This window comes from Eulemur rufifrons, chromosome 7 (genome assembly GCF_041146395.1).
Source record: "Eulemur rufifrons isolate Redbay chromosome 7, OSU_ERuf_1, whole genome shotgun sequence".
Lineage (NCBI taxonomy): Eukaryota > Metazoa > Chordata > Mammalia > Primates > Lemuridae > Eulemur > Eulemur rufifrons.
This window is the reverse complement of record NC_090989.1, coordinates 154,763,218-154,783,505: the sequence shown is the minus strand read 5'-3', so window position 1 is coordinate 154,783,505 and position 20,288 is coordinate 154,763,218. Positions and strand designations below refer to the sequence as shown.

Here is a 20,288-nt window from a genome sequence, read left to right as displayed (position 1 = left end):
TCTCCCTCTGTCACCCTGACTAGAGTGTAGTGGCATCATTGTAGCTTACGGCAACCTCAAAACTCCTGGGCTCAAGCAATCCTCCTACCTCAGCCACCACTATAGGTGTGCACCACGATGCCCCACTAATTTTTCTATTTTTTGTAGAGAAGGGTCTTGCTCTTACTGAGGCTGGTCTCAAACTCCTGACCTCCAGCAATCCACCCACCTTGGACTCCCAGAGTGCTAGGATTGCAGGCGTAAGCCACCATACCAGGCTGGGGGGGGGGGTGGTGCGGAGATCATGATTTTAAAGGATATAGGCTGGGAAGAGATGGGCTTTATTTTACTGGTATTTTTAAGAGAAAAGAAAACACAGCTTTTTATCTCTAAACAAGGAATATCATTTCTGTGAGAACAAGGCATTATGAATATAAAAAGCACCATGAAAAATCTTAATAGAGATCCAAGAGGGCTTAGTTCTATAGGTCCTGTTTTCCTAATTCTATTTCATTGGGAATATAGGTTTTAGGTTTTTAGAAGTAACGTATTATCAAGTTAGAGATTTTAGCAAAAACCAAAAGAGAATTGATCCAGGTATCTGAATTCCTGTCAGCGGGAATAACACAACATAAGGAGGCCTGTGTGCAAGATTTCCAACAGATACTGTGCTCTGTTAAAACCTCAAGTGAATATGCACCTGGCAACTTTCATTATGAAAATTAGTAAAATATCTAATTCATATGTCAAACTACCATCTGGGAAGAATGGAATTGGTCCACATGAAATCCATCACCTTGACATCGTATAAACACTTTCAATTCTCTCCCCCTCAGCTATACATATAAGGATTGCTGGTTTACAATAAAATAAATGAAAGAAGGAAGCCTCATGATTACTTGCTAAATTTTTGAAAACTGCATGATTCTATTTTATTTAATTCTCCATCTGAGCCAACTGGTTATTTAAACAAAAAATGTGTTTTTTTGGTTTTTTTTTTATTGTTTTTTAATTTCTTTTTTCTATTAAATTTTTAAAATTCTTTTGTGTACCTCTTTTGGCCCTCACAAAGCAAGAATATTTAAAGAAAAAATGATGTTTGGTTTTTATTTTTAAAGTCCAAAATTAACCCCAGGGTCACTTCATCCTGATGATGGTTCTCTGGGACCAGGATAACATTTGTTAGGAAACTCTCACCATTATTCAATTTATTTCAATTCCACTGGCAATAATGATGTTATGTGAGCACAGTGGAGGACAGTGTCCTTGTCCCTGAGAGAGTTTAATCTAATGGAAGAGTCATGACAAATACAAATAGGCATAGACCACCTTGAGATGCTGTGTAAGTCTAAAGGGGAGTAATTAGTCTTCAAAGAGCCAGTGATCTCTTTCAATTTTTGTTCACAAAAAAAAAAAAAAACCTGCAGAGCAACCATCAGGAGTAAGAGAAGAACTGCTGCAGATCTGCTTTTCCCCAGGCAAGAGCACTTCAGCCTTGCAGGAAAGATGGTGCAGTTATGGCAGAAGGATCAGCGAGGAGAAGAGCAACAACTGCCCACATAGAGAGGTGATACTAAAACAACAGAGGTCCCAGGTTAGGGAATGGAGTCTTCTTTTCATTTCTGTATCACCAACCCTAGCATAATACCTAGCACACAACACTGCTCAGTCAATGCCATATCAATTACAATGAGCATTGTCACTGGTGCAACACACAAGGAAAGTAACTTCTACAATTCTGTACATATGCAGAAGCTACACCATGTAATCGCAGTCAAGTCACATCTCTCTGGGCCTGGGTTATCCCACATGCAAAGTAGCCATGATGGTAAGTAACACTCCTTTGTAGGGTGGTTTCAGGGATGCAATGAAATAATTTATTTCAGCACCTCTGTGGCTCTATTATGAAGCACTCTATTTGAAAGCACTATCAGGGACCAACAATAAGATAGCTGTCTCTGTGTTAACTGCTTCTCAAATATTCGCCAATATTAACATTTTTGCAGCTGAAAGGCTAACTTGACTGATTTCTAGTATACACTGAGAATATATCTGCTTCCCCCCATAGGTCAACAAAGCTATTTTCATTTTGACTAGAAAGAAAAATATCACCCATATACATTTTTTCCCCACTGCCTCAGCCCAGGTACAAAGGGTAACTCAATACTGTTCTAAAAGGCTCTGGGAACATTCCACAAAGATAACAGTTTCTGAGCTGGAAGTTGCTCAGAACAAGAGCAAATCACATTGGCCCAGCCACTCACCTATCCAGAAGTGAACCAGCATCCAGAGAAGGATAAGATAACTGGCATTATGTAAGACTGGAAATTTGACCAGATCATGAGCCAAGGTACACAAGGCTAATACTGCAGAGATGGGTATAGCAACCCCACTGGGCCACTAATGCCCTGTAATAGATAACCAACGCCCACCTAAAGGCACTAGATATGAGCCGAATCCAGCTTTGGGGTCCCCATCTTTGGTATCATAGAAAGACATTTAGTCTTTGTCCCAGGTTCCTGGCACAGAGCTCCTAAAACTCTTGGAATTTCCTAAGTGATAAGGGTGGTAAGAGTCCTTTCATTCTAATGAGACAACTCTTGGCAGGCCCCTAGATAGCTTCAGAATGAGGGCTGGACACCAGAAAGACCAAGACTTGATCAGAAGTTTACAGCGTTCAGCACCACCCCTCATCCTCTGGGGAATGGAGAGGGGCTTGAGCCAATCACCCATGGGCAATGATTTAATCAACTGTGCCTGCATAATGGGGCCTCCATAAAAGCCTCTACACAACAGGGCTTAGGGAGCTTCCAGGTTATTGAACACATCCACACGCTAGGAAGGTGTCACACCCCAACTCCATAGAATAGAGGCTCCTACACTCAGGATCCTTCTGGACTTTGCCCTGTGTAAACCTTCTCATCCGGCTGATTTGCATGCTTTATAATAAACTGATAATCATAAGTGCTGCCCTGAGTTTTGTGAGCTGTTCTAGCAAATTACTGAACCTGAAAGGGGAGATTATGGGAACCCCCAACTTTGTAGACAGTCAGACAAAAGTGTAAGTAATCTTGGGACCCAATACTTGCAAATGGTGTCTGAAGTAAGGGCAGTCTTGTGGGACCAAGCCCTTAAACCTGTGGAATCTGAGGCTAATTCCAGACAGTTAGTTGTCAGAACTGAATTGAATTGTAGGACACCCAGTTATTGTCAGAATTGACTGGTGTCAAGAGGGAAAAAGAAAAACAAAACTTTTACCATCTCTCTGCCGACGTGACACAGGCTTTTCACTAACATCATTATTCCTGAACATGTTCAGACATCCATTTCTCAATTCACCTGCAGTTTGCTTTCCCCCCACTTTATGGCAAAGTCAACAGCAAACACCGCTGAAACCAGCTGACTTACTGACAGCACTTGTCCTCTAGGCAGCCATTTAAAATACAGGCCTATTCTTGGCTAAGGCTTCCCCCAAAAAAGGTCTATTTGATCAGATACATATGTATATTTGTCAAATATGTTCACTGTCTGATAAACAAGGTGAGCACTTTCTAGGGCTCCATATTAATTCAGATGCTAAACAGAAAATTTTTAATTTTCTACAAAATATAGCATTTTAATTATAATCATGGGCCACATAACAACATTTTGGTCAACAATGAACCACATGCACATATGACTGTGGTTCCAGAAGATTATAATGGAGGTGAAAAATTCCTACCACCTAGTGATATCACAGCTATCATGATGTTAAAGCACAATTAATTATCTTTTCTGTTTAGATATGTTCAGATACACAAATACTTAGCATTGTGTCACAACTGCCTACAGCTGTAAACATGATGTACAGGCATGTAGCCTAGGAGCAATAGATTACACCACATAGCCTAGGTGTGCAGTAGACCATGCCATCTAGGTTTGTGTACTTATGCTCAATAATGTCTGCACAATGACAAGATCACCTCATGACCCATTTCTCCAAATGTATCCCCATCACTAAGTGATATATGATTATATTTATGATGATAGAAACGACAGAATAGAAAACTCTACTCCCTCAACACAATACCTACCAAAGTAGAGTTTTAGAAATTAAAATCAAGTCTGTTAACACCTTTTTGGGGAAAATTTCTTGGAAGGTTCTACTTACTTGATGCTTTATTTCTGAAGATTGCACATACATGTTAACTCATACACTGGGGTTGAAGTAACACATCCCTGTACTTACACAAATACTGTTTAACCACCCATTCACATATATCCTACATATCTTCCAGGAATTTCTGTAGCATGGAGTACAACATAAGACACCTGACTAATATTTTATTCTTTGATTTACAGACAAGCAAAAGCAGGAAAGTGTTTGGCTTGTGGCATAAATCCATTTGATAGGTCACTAGGAAAAATCTAATCAAGCTTATGCGAAGCTATGATTTTCCTACCCTGTCACTATCATTCAGGGACATTTGATTGATTTTTTAAAATGACATTATCTAGCCATCTTCTCTCACCAAAGTCCATAGCCCACTACCTAGTTCTTGTACCAGGGGATTTCGTAACATGTATTTGATAATTATGACAACCAATATTCACTTTTTTTTTTTTTTTAAAAGACATGGGTCTTGTTAGGTTGTCCAGACTGGACTTGAACTCCTGGACTCAATCCTCCCATCTTAGCCTCCTAAGTAGCTGGGACTATAGGCATGTGCCACTGAACCCAGCAAATATTCACTTTCAATAAACTCAAAAGCATCTGTAGGCATTCAAATTAAACACAGGACAAAGGGAATATTTAGTTATGTTTTACTTGGATTTTCCTGCTCCTTCTACCCCTAAAGCAATCAAATGAGCCATAAAAGATGTAGATCAAGTCAAGGAATACCTCTTTTCTCTTTCCAGGCCAAACCCAGTTTAAAAAAACAGTGGTTAAAAAGAAAAAAGGAATAGGCTCCACACAACCAAGAGAACAGGGAATCCCACAGCAAAACTAACCTTCAACAAAATCAGAACTACATTCTACAAATGAAATATAACCATTATTTCCCCATGTTGGTTACTAAGGTACATTGAGATGGCTGGGAAATCAGTTTTTATATCACTCTAAAACATCTAAAAGTGCTCTTGATCACTTAAAAAGTTCTCTTTGAAAAAGCAGCCCTCTTTGAGAAAGACAAAATGATAGGAAAACTTTCCCAACACTGAGCCTAAAGCAATCAAGGCCTTTTAAGGTCTCCCAGGGTCTACTGTGTACAAAACAGCTCCTCTATGAATTTACAAGTTCTTACAATCCAACTACATTTTAATGTTCAAAACATTATTTTTAAAAAAATATGCATTGCAGCCCGAGAAAAGTGAGGCCCCATCTCTACAAAAAACAGAAAAAATTAGCCAGGCATGGTGGCGCTAGCCTGTAGTCTCTGCTACTCAGGAAGCTGAGGCAGGAGGATTGCTTGAGCCCAGGAGTTTGAGGTTGTAGTGAGCTATGATGATGCCACTGCGTTCTAGCCCAGGCAACAGACCAAGACCCTGTCTCATAAACAAATAAATAAATTATATACTATATAATTCATCCTTTTCAAGTGTACAGTTCAGCAGTATATTCACAAAGTAGTAACTATCACCAGTATCTGGTTCCATTTATATTTACACCAGACAGAAGATCTAAATGATAACCTAAGCAAGAAACATGAAAGCAGGTAAAATTACTTTTAAATTTACATTCTGAAGGTAGAGAATGTAAGCTAGGAAGGGTGAGCACAGGTCAGATGTTTTGGTGCAAAGGGAAGGTTAAAGAAAGAAGTCAATGTATTTTAAAATCCTGTAAATAGTTTTTATAAATGGCCTCTATCTGTTGCCTATTTAGGGTAACTTAAATAAATGACTTCCCCTACCTGGACTGAAGTTGATAGTCAAGCAGACCCCTGCACTATACAGGCTGATTAATGGCCCTTGTCTTCGTGCTACTCCAGCAGAGGAAACTATTCAGTGAATTCTTTGAACCACCAAAAGGCACAGGAAGTCCCATACAGCTTTATAAAACCTGAAAGACTCAGCCAAAGCCACCTGAGCATTTGGCAAAAGAGACAAGTGCAGACTACAGAAGCCAGGAACAATTCTACCTAGAGAAGGGTGAGAAATCCAGCAAGGGAGGAAAACTGACAGAGGGCTGTCAACAGAGTTCAGACCCTTCCCCAATCTTAGAGAGGCAAAATCCATCTCAGCTAAACGGTTCTGCATCTCAAAATTGATATTCTAAGTGGCTCCTGCCTATAATCCCAGTGCTTTGGGAGGCAGAAGTGGAAGGATCACTTGAGGTCGAGGTTGCAGTGACCTGTGACTATGTCACTGCACTCTAGTGTGGGTGACAGAGGGAGACTCTGTCTCTTAAAAAAAAAATAAATATATATATATATATATTTTTTTTTTTTCCTAGAAGATGCAAAATCTGGAAACTTCTTTAATCGGTGTCATCCTGGCTTTATCAGTTGCCAAGAATTCTGTAGTCAGGACCACGTCCATGTCAATAGTAAGGCCGACTACACAATTTCTGCCTTGAAAATTGTTTTAAATAATGTTGTTAGATCATCCTTCATAGCGGCTATGAGTGTTTTGGCAGTTAGCTGAACTTGGTCATTTTCTCCCAGGAAAAACTATTACATTTAATGAGATTCCTTGCTGTATCTCTGCAAGATCAACAACTCATCCCAAAACATTTCCCTCATATTTAACCAGAGCCTGAGCCCTGCTGGAGCCTATTGCTAACTATGTTCCTTAGAGATAGTAGCACATTCTCTACTCAAGGGAGACTGTGGTACAGCCCCAAATATGGACTTCAAGGAGGCTAACCCATGGATGTTACATTTAATCTAGGAAAAGACAGAAACAAAAACACAAAACCCAAAATTTAATATGTTCCTGCTTCTTATCATCACTCCATCACCTACTCTAAGAACCCCGATTACTCCTATATAGTACAAAAATGTTAGAGAGTTCTGGGAGAGAAGAAATTGTCTTCCACTGGGGGCAAAAGACATCATGAATTTAAATATGTCCTTTATGCCCCTCAAAAAGGCAAACAAAGTAATAGAAATAGGACAATATCTTAAGACACTCCATCCAAGGCTGCTATAATAAAACAAATTATTCCCTGCAACTCTGGGAATAACACTCGAATCAAATGTATGATACATCTCAAATCCTACTCAGAAAACACTCTACTCTCTTAAAATATACTATAATTTATGAATATTAGTAGAAAAACAGATTAAAGCATCTGCTCAACATTGTCATGCTATCCTCTCAGAAGAGCTATCTGTTCTACCACTAGATATTATGTGTGGTTTAGGTAGAGACCTCCAAAGCTACAAAGTCTACCAACCAAAATCCACCAATCTGGTGGTTCTCATTTATGAATAAAGTGAAGCCTTGAGTTGTGAAGATGACCCATTCTCAGATCTACAATCAGATTCTGTACCCAAAAATCTCAAGGAAAGTTAGCATACAGGGAGCCCAATAAAAATCAATGATAGGCCGGGCGCGGTGGCTCACGCCTGTAATCCTAGCACTCTGGGAGGCCCAGGCGGGTGGATCGCTCAAGGTCAGGAGTTCGAGACCAGCCTGAGCGAGACCCCGTCTCTACTAAAAAATAGAGACATTATATGGACAACTAAAAATCTATATAGAAAAAATTAGCCGGGCATGGTGGCGCATGCCTGTAGTCCCAGCTACTCGGGAGGCTGAGGCAGTAGGATCGCTTAAGCCGAGGAGTCTGAGGTTGCTGTGAGCTAAGCTGACGCCACGGCACTCACTCTAGCCTGGGCAACAAAGTGAGACTCTGTCTCAACAAAAAAAAAAAAAAAAAAAAATCAATGATAATATTAAAACTTCCCTACCAGGGCTACAAACTACCACTAGCCATCCTTGCTAACTTAAGGGGTTTCAACAAAGAAGGCGAAACTGAAGAATGAGCTAGTTTCCAGGACAGAAAGTGAGTTACATCTTATGTGTCTGGAAAGCTAACCACTGAAATGAAAAAGGCTATTAAGTTAAACCACTTTAATCCTAAAGTCTTGTTTTCTAAAATAATACCAAGATTCCAGTTTAAAGTCAGCAGCAAACCCTGAAAAGTGACTAGTCCCAACCAAGCCCTGAAAAGATACTTATACTTTCTTAAGCCACCCTTTCCTTCACTAGCTGACAGAACTCAGCTCAAGCTTCCCTTAGACATGAAACCTTAGTAACACATTGCTCCCCCAGTCTATAGGGACCTCAAGCTATCATTCCTCCAAGAGTCCAATGAGCCCCTATTTTGCAGCAAGCACCGTATCACCTAACAAGGTTCAAAATATATCACAACCAAAGATAACTTGCTCATTTCTCTTCTCAAGGTACTTAGCCAAGTTTTCCATTCCCAGGATCTACAGCAAGGTAATCTCTCATATGAGAGGTAATCCCTTAAAATGAAGGTGTCACAAAACACTCATACTTTCTATAAGAATTTTCTACTCAAAGTCTTTGGGGTAGAACATTTAAAAAATGAAATATATAACCAAATCCTAAGTCATTCCAAAAATGACTAAAATTAACCCTAGTTCCAGGACCTCTCCCTAGGCTCACTGATCTCTCCAGCATCAAATCATGGAATTCTTCCCTAGGCCAGCCAAAGGGTCCATCCACTGCCTCCACAAGACTGCCCCAGCCCTAAGAGGTGCCTCTTGGCTTTCCAGACATTCTTTTTTCTTTTTTTTTTTTTTCTTTAAGCTCAGCCACCTTTCCTTAAGGTTCATCTGTAAATATCCTCCCCAAATGTGGGACCAAATCTGATAAGATTTCTAGTTAAAAACAAGACCATCTGCAGTTTTAGAGATGTGACAAGTATTTAAACATGATATTTTCCAATCAGCCTATGGCCAGCTTTTCCCTAAGAAACTAAAAGCGTTTACCTGTCCATTCTGTAAATGACAAAAACACTGTAAAATGTGTATTTGCACTTTTTAGTTATAACTTTTTTCAAATAATGTTAAGCCATTTTGTCTTTAGCTACTCTACTTGTGATACCATGAACTATGCATGTTTTATATTATATCATCAGTGTCAATTCTCCAGGTTCACAATGGATTTCTGCCCCCAAATTAAAAGATCCTCTCTGGATTTTTCTTCTTAAGGAAGGTACTTCTGTTTTGTCAACGTGAAGGTAAAGATTCAAACCATTTCAATTGTGAAAAATGAAAGGACATGAACCTGTTACTCTTAAGAAATGCAGAGGGTACAGGGCCTCTGATACAACATCACTTTCCGTAGACCCAAAGCGATAGGGCAGGAGACCAAGTGACCTGTTCACTGCAAATGCTCACTCCCAAGAAGAAACTTCCTTCCTAGGACCACAGAAACTGCCCATTTACCACGTGCACACCGATAGAATCAAGTAAGATGTTTCTTCCTATTAATACCACCTTAGTAAGCCTCTAACTTTGTGAAACTAGTTAATGAAACAGTATTTAAAAAATTCTTTAGCACTTCAGTTACTATAGTTACTTTCTATCTTTGAGGCTTAGTAGGAAACATAATACAGAAGCTATATCATTTTTGCTTAAATGGTACATATCCCTTTTGGAAAAATGTCACAGCAATACTGCATAATATGCAAGCCTACCTAAAACTCAAGAGCAATTCCGTTTACATTCATATGTCACAGAAACACTGTGAGAATGAGATCTATAGCCATTCTAAGAGTTCTGGAAGAAGTGTACTATATAACAGAAACAACAACTAAGGACATAAAGGAGCATCAGCAGGACTCCAATTCCTGTCCCAGATCTGGAGAGCAGAACTGACATCAGGTAGGCAAGGTATACACTTAACATGGGCTCCCAAAGTACATTAAGCATTAATTGTCTCTCTTTACAGAAGGTCCACTTGCTTACTAAATCACATTTCTTTCTTTCTTTCCTTTTTTTTTTTTTTTTTTTGAGACAGAGCCTCGCTCTATCACCCAGGTTTAGAGTGCAGTGGTGTCATAATAGCTCACTGTAGCCTCAAACTCCTGGGCTCAAACAATCCTCCTGCCTTAGCCTCCCAAGTAGCTGGGACTATAGGTTCACACCACCTGTGCTTGGCCTCTAAATCACTTTTAAACTGTGCAAAAAGTTCTAGAATAAAGAATCTAGCCTGGCATGGTGGCTCATGCCTGTAATCCTAGCACTTTGGGAGGCCTAAGGCAAGAGGATTGCTTGAGCCTAGGAGTTTGAGGTTGCAATGAGCTATGATGACACCACTGCACTCTAGCCTGGGCAACAGAGTGAGACTCTGTCTCAAAAAAAAAAAGATTCAGTCAATCTAATACGGTGGTCCTCATGGCACATCAGTATCATCTGAAGGATTTGTTAAAGCACAGACTACTAGGCCCACCCCAGACTTTCTGATTCAGTAGGTTCAGGGTGGGGCCTGAGAAATTGGAGTTCTAATAAGTTCCCAAGTATTGATGATGATGCTGGTTCATGATCCACTTTGAGAACCACTGCTCTGTAGTTTACTCATCAACAGAAGCTATTCATTATAGTCTTCAGTTTACAGGGTTTCTACTGATCCTTTAAAAGTAAATCAGCTTGGGGTGGCATACCCGCAAGAAAAAAGAAAAAAAATCAGCTTTATTTGTCAGTTTTGTGACATTTTATTGGAAATAATTTCCAAGTTACAAAAAAGTTGCAAGAATAAATAGTACAGGGAAAACACTCATATACCATTTACCCAGATTCAACTACTGATAACATTTTGACCCATCTACTTTATCATTACTTTCTTCCTCCCTTTTCCACATATATCAAATATTTTTCTAAGCCATATGAGAGAAAGCTGCACACATGGTCCCTCACTTCTGAAAACTTCAGTGTGAATTTTCTAAGACTAAGGATGTTCTGTAAAATAACCACAGTATCCCTGGTGGTCTAGTGGCTAGGAAAAAAAAAAAAAAAAAAAGAAAAGAAAAAAGAAAAAATTAACCACGGTAATTAACAACTACAGTAAATTTAACATTGATACATCACTACCACAATCAAGATACAGAACAATTCCATTACGGCCCAAAATTCCCTCTTTCTTCCCCTTTATAGTCAACTCCTCCCCCAATAACCTGGCAACCAGTATTTTCTATCCCTAAAATTTTGCCTTTGCAAGAATATCATGTGAGTGGAATAATACAGTATGTAGTCTTTTTAAAAATTGTAATCAAATACACATAACATAAAATGCACCATTTTAAACTGTACAATTCAGTAGCATTAAGTACATTCACAATGTTATGCAACCATCATCACTACCTAGGTCTATTAGAGAATGTTTTTATCACACCAAAAGGAAACCCCATACCCATTTATGAGCATTCCCCCAGCCCCTGGCAACCACCAATTTGCTTTCTGTCTTTATGGATATGCTTACTCTGGATATTTCATACAAATGGAATCATACAGTATGTGGTCTGTTGTGTTAGGCTTCTTTTATAACATTTTCAAGGCTCATTCAAGTTATTGCATTTATCACTATTTCATTCCTTCTTATGGCAATGGTATACATCCTTTTGAGTCTAGTTACTTTCAGCATAATGCCTTTGAGATTCACCCATGTTGTTATGTGCATAAGTAGTTTCTTCATTTTTATTGCTGAGTAGTATTCCATTGTGTATATATACATCAGAGCTAGTTTGTCCAGTCACCAAAAGATATTTTACTCTTCATACGTTTTCCAGGAATATAATCATATAACTCAAGGTAGTTTACAATTAATGGGGTTATAATATATTTACAAATGGAAAATGAAAAACTCAAATATACAGAACATATGTAGGTCCACAATCCCTTATTTGCAATTCCAAAACCCCCAAATCCCTTAAATATCTGAGTTTCTTTATAGTCTTTAGTCTTAGTGAGAATATTTACACATTTTGCAGAAGTATTATGTCTGAGTACATATCCTCTGAGGGGATATAATTTAAATATGATCTATGTACATTTCTGTAACCTGAAAAATTCATAAATTAATTTAACCCTACAGGTTCTGGATAAAAGTTGTGGCCCTGTACTTGCACAGCTCTAAATAAGACAAAATATTAAATTAATGCATTACTACAATCAGTGAACAGGCATTAATATTTTCTCTAAGTTACAGACCAGCTCCCAATTACATCAACTAAAAGAATAGACTCTACCCCCCTCAATCACCGTCTATGAACAATATCCATCCTGCATGATCTCTGCAGGTCATCATCCTTTCCACTGAGATTTACATATGATTTTTTTAAGAGATGGAATCTCACTATGTTGCACAGGCTGGCCTCAAACTCCTGTACTCAAGCAATCCCCGTCTCAGCTTCCTGAGCAGCTGCAACTACAGGCACACACCAACACACCTGGCTACAACATATAATCTTTTAATAAGTAAAAGTTAAAGTTCTCAGAACATCTGATTGTTCCAAGACATATTCTTCAGCAGACACATAAGACCTAATCTGAACCACTGTGAAACTTAGATTACTTTTTTTTTTTTTTTTGAGACAGAGTGTCACTCTGTTGCCCGGGCTAGAGTGCAGTGGTGTCAGCCTAGCTCACAGCAACCTCAAACTCCTGGGCTCAAGCAATCTTCCTGCCTCAGCCTCCCAAGTAGCTGGGACTACAGGCATATGCCACCATGCCCAGCTAATTTTTCTATATATATTTTTAGCTGTCCATATAATTTCTTTCTATTTTTAGTAGAGAAGGGGGTCTCGCTCTTGCTCAGGCTGGTCTCAAACTCCTGAGCTCAAACAATCCACCCGCCTCGGCCTCCTAGTGTGCTAGGATTACAGGTGTGAGCCACTGCGCCCAGCCTAGATTACTCTTTAATGCTCCTCATCTGAGAGGAAATCACAGCTGCTCTCCACATACATCGTAGATACTTATCCATTCCATGCATACTGGAAACCTATTGAGTGTCAAGCACCAGGGAAACAGGAGGGAACAAGAAAGACAAGTCTCCTGCTGTCACGGAGCTAACTCTCTACTGAAAGAAATACGATATACAAAACCACTGAGAAAAATATCAGTGATAGATCCAATGCCAACAAACAAGGATGTGATGAAAAATGACTAAGGGGTGATTTTAGAAGGGATGGTGAGACAAGGCCTCAGAGAGGTGAAACTGAAACTAAGAACTAAACCCCCAAAGACAAGTGAGGATCAGAGTTGGAAGAGCAGTGCAAAGGCTCTGACACAGAAAGAAGTTTGTACTGGTCAAGGACTAGAGAAAAGTTTAGTGGCTACAGCAAAATAGGGCAGGTGGAGAGCAGTACAGGATGAGATCAGAACAGCCAATGGCCAGCTTATGCAGGCCCTTGTACATCAAAACAAGGAGTTCGAGATTTCTTCTGAGACGGAAGCCATTCGAGAGTTTTACACATGGGAATAACATGATCAAATATTTTCAAAAGTTCACATAGATGTAATATAAGTAACAAGGAAATGGTAATCCAATCCTTTCATTAAAAAAAAAAAGAAAAACTATGTAAATATGTTAAATATACTATCACATGATATAATAAAATGCTAAGATTACATTTACTGAAAGATGTTCTTTGGTTTTTTTTTTTAAACCACTGTCCTGAATGATTTCACACATGTATCAATGTCTTTGGTCTGCCAGTTATGATTCTAATAGCTATCAACAGCCAACAAATATAAGAATTTCCTACTTGAACCCTATATGTTAATATAATTTTTACTCTGCTGACAAATCTGACAATATAATAGCAAGTCAATGAGCACTAAAGAAACGCAAGAGTCTGATTGTTGCTATTTAAACACTAAGATATCTCTTCTTTCCTAAATATATCACTACTTAATGAAAGCACAGTTCATTAAACAAGATTGAAGCTGAGCTTATTATCCTGTGAGCTAAAAAGCATCCCTAGTCTGTAAAGTCTATCTTTAGTTCCCAAAGAAAGCATGTATGAGACACACGCAAAAAATAAATGCAACAAAAGTGAGGTGTACAAGAACAACAACATAACTACTCTTAGCCATGTTTCCACAAATTCAGGGTTAATGTTTTTAAAAGAAAGAAATAATTAGCTTTCTGTAATAATGCTTCTGAATTTGTTCTCAAATTACATAAAAAAATTATTTCTGGACTTAACACAAATATCATATTCTTTAAAAGGTAAAAATTTATTTTTGTGGGTACTTTTCCTCTGCAGAACCAAACTGAAGAAGAAGCTATCTAGTTAATGTAAAAATTTTACTCCATGGTAAACTGTTTAAAAGTAAATTACATCCTCAAATATATGACATGTTCTTACTTGAAGATTTGTTTAACTGAATTCTAAGTTCTGTGAAAAGACTAATGTTCTACTTTCTCCAATTTAAAATTCTACAAAATAGGTCATCTAAAGATTACCTTTATTTATTTATTAATTTTTTTTTTTTTTTGAGACAGAGTCTCTGTTGTCCAGGCTAGAGTGCCCTGGTGTCAGCCTAGCTCACAGCAACCTCAAACTCCTGGGCTTAAGCAATCCTTCTGCCTCAGCCTCCCAAGTAGCTGGGACTACAGACACGTGCCACCATGCCCAGCTAATTTTTTTCTATATATATTTTTAGCTGTCCAGATCATTTCTTTCTATTTTTAGTAGAGAGGGGGGGGTCTCACTCTTGCTCAGTCTGGTCTCGAACTCCTGACCTTGAGCAATCCTCCCACCTCGGCCTCCCAGAGTGCTAGGATTACAGGCGTGAGCCACTGTGCCCGGCCCAAGATTACCTTTACTTTTAAACCATTTCTTATTATGTAGGCCTAAAAATATTGGTCAAAATCTTGAGTGCTTGACATTTCACTTTTGACTACTTTTTCTAGTGTAAGATTTAAAGGAACTGACTGAACTTCGCACTCTGAAATATAACTAAGAGGATACCCTGAAAAGTTTAATCTGCAGTTCAAACCACAGAACAGATGTCAAAGAGAAAGCTCTTCTGGATCTATAGCTGTTGTAGAACTCCATTCTCAGAATAAGACTTTAAATTCAAGAAACCAGTAATTTGTACAATTTCTCTGGAAAGTCGTAAATTTCACTCTAAGCAATGAAATGTAAAATTTTAAACACGGTAAGTTTATTAAATCCTACCAGGCTTAAATGTAAACATTCCACCACCATGAAGAACATACATAGCAAGATTATTAATTTCATTATATAAAATATATTAAGGGACAATTGCTGCAACACTCACTTTATATCTCACAGGCACTCAGAAGAACTGGAACATGCATCCTCATCCTCATCGCCCACGTGTGGACAAACATCCACAAAGAACCACAGCTAAGACTAAAGCTGGTTGTTATTTGAAGGCACCAACAGGAGGCTTCTGGAAATCTTATTTATGATTTCTTAAAAAAATTTTAAGTAGCACATGATGCAGAGATCTGACAAAAACACTTCCTAACCCAAGGCCACATGCAAGTCAAGAAACGCACCTGTGTTATACTCCTTCAACTCCAAGTTCTTCACAGGTGTGCCATCAGGAGTCCGAAAGGCGTTAACAATCTGCAAGAAGATGGTATTTACATTAAGAATACAAAGCATAGTCAAACACTAAATATTACATTTTCCTAACTGGCTTTTATTCTATATAATTTAAAGCTATGATTATTTTATAAAGGCAAAATTAAGTCACGAACACTTTAGGCATTCAAAAAATGTTGAATGAGAACATAATTATTCAAAAATTCTCAAGTATATAAGAAAGGCAGAAAAGCATAACCTTCAAAAGCTCAAGCTCTGAGATCAGACTGTCTGCATTCTAACCCTCCTGCTCACTTGCTGGGTAACCTCTTACAGTTTCTCATCTGTTAAACATAAAACGATGCACTGAACTCATTATAGTCCAGGGCTGTGGCACTACCTCAGCATGAACTCCCTCATCCTGGTCAGTTCTTTTCCCTATCTTTAAATGGACTGTTCTCTCACTGCATTCAGGCTTGGGCTCAAATATCTCTTCCTCAGTGATGTCTCCTATGACTACCCAGTCTAAAACATCCCCAATCCCAGTGACACACTAAACCTCTACTTTGGTTTTCATAGGTGCATTTATCACTGCCTGAGATTGTTATCTATTTTTTGCTTGCTTTTTTATTATCCATGGAGGTAGTTACTTTATAATATTCACTGCTGTATCACTCAGTACCTAGAACAGCACCCAGCACACAGTAATGCTTAATATTTGGATTGACTGAATTAAGAGTACTTACTCATAGGATATTGTAATAATTAAATGATCTAATACTTCTAAGTATCACACAATGTCTGGCACAAAATAAGCACAGTTAGCTCATGTTGTAGTATTCTGACCAATTCTTCCATAAATTCAGCCATAATTTAGTCAGCCAATCCTTTGACATTGGGCAGTTAAGCAGTTTCCAGTTTTTACTATTATAAATAAACTACATCTTTATGTATGTATTCCAGAAATAATGTGCCCTAAAGGATGATTATCAGGTCTGAAGAGAGCAATCATTTGCCATAATTTTTTTTTTTTTAATAAATCTCACCTCAGTAAGTACATGTATAATTGGTGATATCTGAGTAAGCACTATGGATTACCAAAGGCAATTTCCTGGTTTAGATATTGTACTATAGTCATACAAAATATCAACAATGAGGGAGGCTGGGTGAAGGATACACAAGACTTCTCTATATGTTTCTCTGTACCTTCTGTGTATCTGTAATTTTGCAAACTGAAGAGTTTAAAAAAAAAATTTTTTTTTAAGAGACAGGGTCTTGCTCTGTCACTCAGGCTGGAGTGCAGTGGCATGATGTAGCTCACTGCTGCAGCCTTGAATTCCTGGGCTCAGGCAATCCTCCCACAACAGCCTCCCGAGTAACTGGGACTGTAGGTGTGCACCACCACACCGGGCTAATTTTTTGTTGTTGTTAGAGATGGGGTCTTGCTACTTTGCCCAGGCTGGTCTCGAACTCATGGCCTCAAGTGATCCTACCACCTCAGCCTCCCAAAATGCTGGGATTACAGGCATAAACCACTGTGCCCAGCTTAAAATTTTTTAATTAACCAAAAGGGAGAAAGAGGGCATATACATCTTACCTCTTCTTTTGTGGCATTTTCAGGTACCCCACTTAATCGAATAACCCTGCTGGGTTTCTCCTCACTTGGACCAGTCCTATAATCTTGATCCTTGAATTCAGAATGAAAAAATTATTACACAAATATATTTTAGTGTGCAATATGAAACTCAACATGAAATATAGGTACTCAAGATCAAAAAGGAAATGACTCATATTATATGAAGATATGAAAAATTACGATTTTCTCTATTGTTCTGAGTTACAAAATTTGACTTCAAACCATTAGAATATAGGTGTGCTAAGACCAAGGCTCACTGAAGGAGTCTTAAAATTGTAAAGCAGAGCATTACGAAAGACAACACTGAATAGGACTTTTATAACCAGAAAATAACACTACCATATTCTCAAAAAAAGTGTAATTTTCTTTTCCTGAATGAGCAAAAAGCAAAAAAAGAAATTTAAACTAGACGTCATTTATTAAAGATGCCTTCAATAAACAAATTTCAGAACAAAGTCAAACGATGTCATTTGAGTCTAAACCATACAAGAGTATAATTCAGAGAAATCCATATTTTTCACATTTACAAATCTATACTTTCTAATTAATTTCCCTCCATTTCAAAAGTTATAAAACATATTTAACTTTTTAGAAAAAGTCTATAACTAAGTGACCATATTCCCCAGTTATGCCTACTGTCCTAGCATAATTATCAATAATATCCTCTTTTATTCTTGAAAGTATCCTGATTTAGACAATAAATTATATGGCCATCCAGCTCTATCTAATATTCTCAAAACCCATTATTTGGTTAGCATGTTATAGGATCACTGTTCGAAGTAACAGAAACCTAAGTAGAGATGGGTAAAATCTATTTTTAAAGATAATATTTTCATTGTCAAACCACAAACATAACCTTTAGATTACATAGTCAAGAAATGTAACATTTAAGTTAATTACGTTAGTTGCAAGTTGGAAACTTGCAACATTAACATTACCTCCTCTTGACCTGGGAAAGAAAGACTCCTAAGTATTCTCTGGATGAGTTTAAATAAGAAAATGAGCCCTAAACAATCACACGGTGAGACTATGCAAGAGTTGCAAGAACAACTCCCAAAGACAGATACTTTCAAACTAAATTATTCCAGGGCATCTAAATCTGCACCATAAAGCAAAATAATGAATTAACATACATCAAAAATATGATCTGAGCTGAGGGCCCTTTCTCTAGAGATTTACATTTCTACATTTCCACTCCTAAATACAAATTTTGCTCATCAATGGTTGTACAAGGAGAGATCCAGAAATGAAGGTCCTGAACTCTACACTTCATCATTTAGAAAAGCCTTATGAAAAAGGAAAAAGCAACCCACCCCCCATTAAATACCTGAAGGTCCCGTTGGGCATCTCGGGCAGTTTCACCCTCTGGAAAAGATTTGCTCTGGCCATAGCCAAATATCTGGCTTCCTGGCAGCCTGTGATCCACATCACGGTACTCCATGCTTCTGTAATCAGTGTCTTGCTGGCCAAGAAAGTCCAGACCACCTTCTTCTTTAAACAGACCAGCATCTGAACTCTGTTGTTCACCTCCAGAAAGTTGTGACTTGTCTTGGTCTTGAATTGGACTTTGATTGTTCTGAAAGTCTGATGGAGACTCATGTTCAAAGGCTACACCTTGTGTTTCTCCTTCTCTTGTTTCTGAATGCTCAAATTCTCCCTTCTGAATGCCAAAAGCAGGCCTTTCTATTGTATGGTCATGCGTGGATTCTTCTCTCTTGTTCACATTCATACCAGAATGTTCTCTATCTTGTGTAGAGGGCTGAATGTAATCCAAAATATTTGGATCCACAGGGGGCATCTCCCTATCTTTAAATTCCATACAAGGTCCCATTTCTCTGCCCCTAAAATCCTGATCAGTCCTGGACCGGTGCCTACCTCTGAAATCTGAATGTGGTGTATCCCTGTCCCTAAAGTCTAGATCAGTAGTACCTGAACCTCGGCCTCTAAAGTCTACCTGTGTTCCATCTTTGTCCCTGAAGTCCAAATCAGATACATCTCTATTCCTAAAATCAGAACGGGCCTGATCTCTGGCCCTGAAATCCAAATCTGATAAATCCCTTCCCCTAAAATTTGCATGGGATCCATCCTGGCCTCTAAAATCTAAATCATAAGTGCCCCGGCCCCTAAAGTCAGATGGAGGAGCATCCCTACCTCTGAAGTCAACAGTGTGAGCATCCCTGTCTCTGTAGTTCATATGAGATGTCTCCCTACCTCTATAATCCACAGAAGTACCATCTCCACCCCTATAGTCCATAGGTGGTCCTTCTCTATCCCGAAAATCCCCAGAATGTATGTCCCTACCCCTAAAGTCCAACTGTGATGAATCTCTACTCTGAAAATCAGAAGAGGAAAAATCTGTCCCCCTGAAATCATGTCCGGGTCCCTCCCCTCCTCGATAGTCACCATGCGGTCCGTCTCTAGCTCCATAGCTGAAAGAATGCTCCTCTACATTTGCAAAGGGAGGCCCCGAATGCCCCTGGAAATCAAAGGGAAGTGAATCTCTGCCAGGAAAGTTGCCAGAGTGTCTCTCTTGAGCATGACTCTTAAGGGGAGGAGGAGGATAATCCCTGTTCCACCCGGGAGCAAACCTTTCTTCTTGGCTCCCACTGTAGAAACAAAGACAGTGTTATTTATATTGTCCAGAGAGTTTGAAATCTACACACCAGCATATTCTTCTCTAATCACAGCATATTCTTCTGTAAACATTTTTTTTTTTTTTTTGGCAGAGTTCTGTAACAAGGTCCTAGATCTGCAGAAAACAGCAAAGTTTTGCTATTTTAAGACGAAGTGGCGGAGTAAACTTTTATGCTCCCATTTCAGAACACGAGGAAAGTCAACACAAGGTTTTCAACATGACTGCTGCAGAAAAAGCTTTCACCCAGTCCTGCAACAGGGAAAATCCGCAATACCAGATAAGCTAACAATGGTGACACACTACAAAAATTTCCATTTTCTATAGCCAGGGAACTTAGAATTCCAAGGTCAACATGATGATTCCTATACATCAGAAAAATCAGTGCACTGTAAATGTCTTATAGTAAGTTCCAGGAGGTGTCTTTCTCATTGCTGCACCCAGGGATAATGTTCCAAAATGTTTTATTACAGCTACAACATGGACACTACCCAACCAAAATGGATGCAGACCCAAAAGGAAGAAAC

The 20,288-nt window shown here is 38.6% G+C and overlaps 1 protein-coding gene across 8 annotated transcripts in view; it reads right to left on the bottom strand.

Moving 5' to 3' along the window:
• The window catches only part of RBM6 (RNA binding motif protein 6), a 101,144-nt gene that overhangs the window by 61,725 nt on the left and 19,131 nt on the right, over positions 1-20,288 (bottom strand). For 5 of the 8 annotated variants that reach the window (XM_069475726.1, XM_069475723.1, XM_069475727.1 and 2 more), the window contains exons 3-5: positions 18,457-19,735; positions 17,091-17,180; positions 15,466-15,535 (exon numbers count right to left, since the gene is read on the bottom strand). The exons of 2 other annotated variants lie outside the window; for them this stretch is intronic. Coding sequence is in view for 3 of the 6 variants with exons in the window: in XM_069475723.1 (XP_069331824.1) it covers positions 15,466-15,535; positions 17,091-17,180; positions 18,457-19,735 (1,439 nt within the window). In the remaining 3 variants the exon portion in view is untranslated. The remainder of the gene's footprint in view (positions 1-15,465; positions 15,536-17,090; positions 17,181-18,456; positions 19,736-20,288) is intronic. One more of the 8 variants, XM_069475728.1, reaches the window with a different exon arrangement.